The 1,587-nt window shown below is 37.6% G+C and overlaps 1 protein-coding gene across 1 annotated transcript; it reads left to right on the top strand.

Moving 5' to 3' along the window:
* The first annotated feature begins 529 nt into the window (after positions 1-529).
* Positions 530-850, top strand: LOC138514722 (uncharacterized). Its single transcript, XM_069630121.1, has one exon. It carries the CDS (start codon positions 530-532, stop codon positions 848-850), a length of 321 nt encoding a protein of 106 aa, XP_069486222.1.
* The last annotated feature ends 737 nt before the right edge of the window (positions 851-1,587 follow it).

Raw genomic sequence — 1,587 nt, 5'->3', positions numbered from 1 at the left:
AAAGTACCCTAAACTCCTTAAAGAAATTCTGTATGTACCACTTGACACCGACCATCTGATTGAAGCATCTGTAATTGGAACTGTGTACTCTGAGGTTGGAGGTCTGACTCTGCCCTCTACCCTCTACCCTCTCCCTAGTAATGGTTGTAAATATGTCCTATGTAAAGCGCTTTAGACTAAAGCACTATATAAAAATCTAATTATTATTATTAGTATCCTTTTATAGTACTAAAGACTCAGGTATATTACATAGTGGATTGCCAATCATAATAGCACTATTTACTTCCATGCCAAACAATTGTAAAGTCAATAAAGTATGAATTCCATATAGAAGAAGAAGAAGGAGTAGGAGGAAGAAGAAGTAGTAGTAGAAAGAGAGTGAGGACAAGATGGAGAAGAAGAAGAAGGAGAGCAAGAACAAAATGGAGAAGAAGAACAACAACAACGGAAGAGCAAGTACAAGAAAAAGACAGAGAAGAAGAAAAAGAAGAAGGAGAAGAACATAAAGGAGAGCAAGTATGAGAACAAGATGGAGAAGCAGAACAAGAAGAACAATAAGGAGAGCAAGTACAAGAACAAGATGGAGAAGAAGAAGAACAACAACAACAAAAAGGATAGCAAGAACAAGATGGAGAATAAGAACAAGAAGAAGAACAAAAAGGAGAGCAAGTACAAGAACAAGATAGAGAAGAAGAAGAACAACAACAACAAAAAGGAGAGCAAGAACAGGATGGAGAATAAGAACAAGAAGAAGAACAAAAAGGAGAGCAAGTACAAGAACAAGATAGAGATGAAGAAGGAGAGGAGGAAGAAGAAGCAGAAGAAGAACGAGAATAATAAACAAAAGTAATCTCATTACTCAACACATTTAGAAAGTCTTTAGTTTATAGCCACCAATGGGTGATAGCTGCAATGTGTGTATTTTCCTTGCTGTAAATGTGAGTAATGTCAGAGAGAAGGTTCATAGCTAGTAACTTGTTGTAGATTTGCCATGAATTTGGCCCAGTGATGGTCTCTATTCTGAGCCTTAATGTAATCTCTGGATTCCCAAAAAGCCTGTCTGTATTGCGGGCAGCTGGTCATTTCATTGTTATGTCTTTCCTGGATATGATTGTATGAATAATGCAGGCCCTCCTTTTCTACTTGTTGCATTTCTCCAATGTTTGTGCTCTGCATTTTTCGTCATTACCATCTCGTGGTAGTCGATCATTTATTTGCTTCTCACACTCATCTGTTCTTTGCTCTGAATTAAATATCTGGCATCCTGATTGTGCTACAATCCACAAATCTAAGTTAAGCAAGTTCCATACCTCTTGCAGACACTATGTATCAATAATTATTTACACAGATATATCACACTAATCCCAACAGTGTTACAATGTGTCTATTTGTATCACAGAATTGCCCAACACGTTTCATTCTCTTTGTCCTTGGCACCTATCCATAGAACTTCCTCAGGGGCTACTGTTAATATCACAACCTCATATGCAAACTATGTTTTCCAACCCACACTAAGCGTGGAGTTGGCTATGCTGCTAGGAGCCTTACAATCTTTTAGGGTTTTCCTTTCTGGCAAAACTTCAAAAT

This window comes from Ambystoma mexicanum, chromosome 12, assembly GCF_040938575.1.
Source record: "Ambystoma mexicanum isolate Mex_15411 chromosome 12, UKY_AmexF1_1, whole genome shotgun sequence".
In the NCBI taxonomy this organism is placed as follows: Eukaryota; Metazoa; Chordata; class Amphibia; order Caudata; family Ambystomatidae; genus Ambystoma; species Ambystoma mexicanum.
The sequence above is the reverse complement of the archived record's forward strand: the minus strand, read 5'-3'. Positions and strand labels throughout refer to the sequence as shown.

Excerpts from the sequence above, each read along its gene's own strand:
- LOC138514722 (XM_069630121.1), top strand. The coding sequence starts at position 530 with ATGGAGAAGCAGAACAAGAAGAACAATAAGGAGAGCAAGTACAAGAAC.